We start from the raw sequence: 1,120 nt of genomic DNA on the forward strand, positions 1-1,120 counted from the left end.
ATTTTCAATAATTTACTAATTGTTGTACCTGTAGAAACAGACAAACTGCTCCTTATAAAGAGTGCGTCCCAGCCTGGAGCTTCCGACCATTGTGAAGGGATGTTTCTTATTAGCTCTGTGGGAGAAAAAGTGAGTTAAATTTGGGCTAAGTTTAGGCTTTTGAGCTACAGATGGTGAAGAGAATCTCTGAAGGTTCATACAGACCTGGTGCTGTTGAGCTCCTGTAGAAATTTGTCTATAGATTTGCCCGATTTGTCCACCACCTCCAGAATAATGATTATACTGTACCGAGAGAAGATCTACAGGGAAAGTGTAGTGGTCTATTTTAATAACTTCCTATGAGCTTTTACTGTGTGATTTTCTTAAACAATCAGATAATAAACTTACCTTAATAAGATAATTTACAATATTTTTGTTTGACAGTTTGCTTGGACCCATACGTCTGATGTTAAAAGATGCGATCTTCATGGTGTCAACCTTCAGAAGACCAGAAAAACATCGCAAAGTGAAATGAGTTTCACGACAAGAAACACTGGATGTTTTCAGGTCTGTTGGCATTTCTATACCATTTTCCTGTTGTAAAATGCCAAAGGAAGTTTAGCAGATAATTCAAGGATGCATTGTTCATTCACAGGAAGTACTTATAGTTTATAAAGAGCTGACATGTCAGATTATGCAGGACCACAGGAGATCCGTTAGAGACAGAGAGGAAAACCACAACGGGTTTCGAGAGTTCGAAAGCAAAATGTACTCAAAACAACACAAAATTAGTTTTGATTGAATAAATTCATCTAAGATTTGAAAGAAGCTCCAATGCACCAGTATGAAGTGGAAAAACCCCATATTAACACATTCAAGGATCATCATCGATCTTGCTTAAATCTGTTATATATCTATTATTTAATACAAGCTAAACATGTTATGTATTTCAATTTATTTTAATATAAATTAATAAACAGATAATCAGCTCTTACCGAAGCTGCTTGTGTTTACTATGAAGTCTCAAATTGTTTTCCAGTGTTGTCCGTTAGGCAGCTAGTGAATAATGAATGGCTGCTCATTTGAAAACAGGCCATGCCTACTTCCTGTTTTAAATCAGATAGGGTTTCTGTCGCACAGA

General features: G+C 36.2%; 1 protein-coding gene across 1 annotated transcript; it reads right to left on the reverse strand.

Annotated features, from left to right (window-relative positions):
• Nucleotides 1–28: 28 nt before the first annotated feature.
• On the reverse strand, nucleotides 29–1,048 carry LOC107736000 (deoxyribonuclease-1-like; the record flags this gene model as incomplete). The annotated part of the gene is made up of 4 exons (XM_016547521.1): nucleotides 975–1,048; nucleotides 388–477; nucleotides 205–299; nucleotides 29–115 (listed from the first exon to the last, which is right to left on the reverse strand). Coding segments are annotated over exons 2-4 (263 nt in total), but the record flags the coding sequence as incomplete, so codon positions are not given.
• Nucleotides 1,049–1,120: the final 72 nt, after the last annotated feature.

This window comes from Sinocyclocheilus rhinocerous, unplaced genomic scaffold (genome assembly GCF_001515625.1).
Source record: "Sinocyclocheilus rhinocerous isolate Xijiao unplaced genomic scaffold, SAMN03320098_v1.1 C36427080, whole genome shotgun sequence".
Classification (NCBI taxonomy): domain Eukaryota; kingdom Metazoa; phylum Chordata; class Actinopteri; order Cypriniformes; family Cyprinidae; genus Sinocyclocheilus; species Sinocyclocheilus rhinocerous.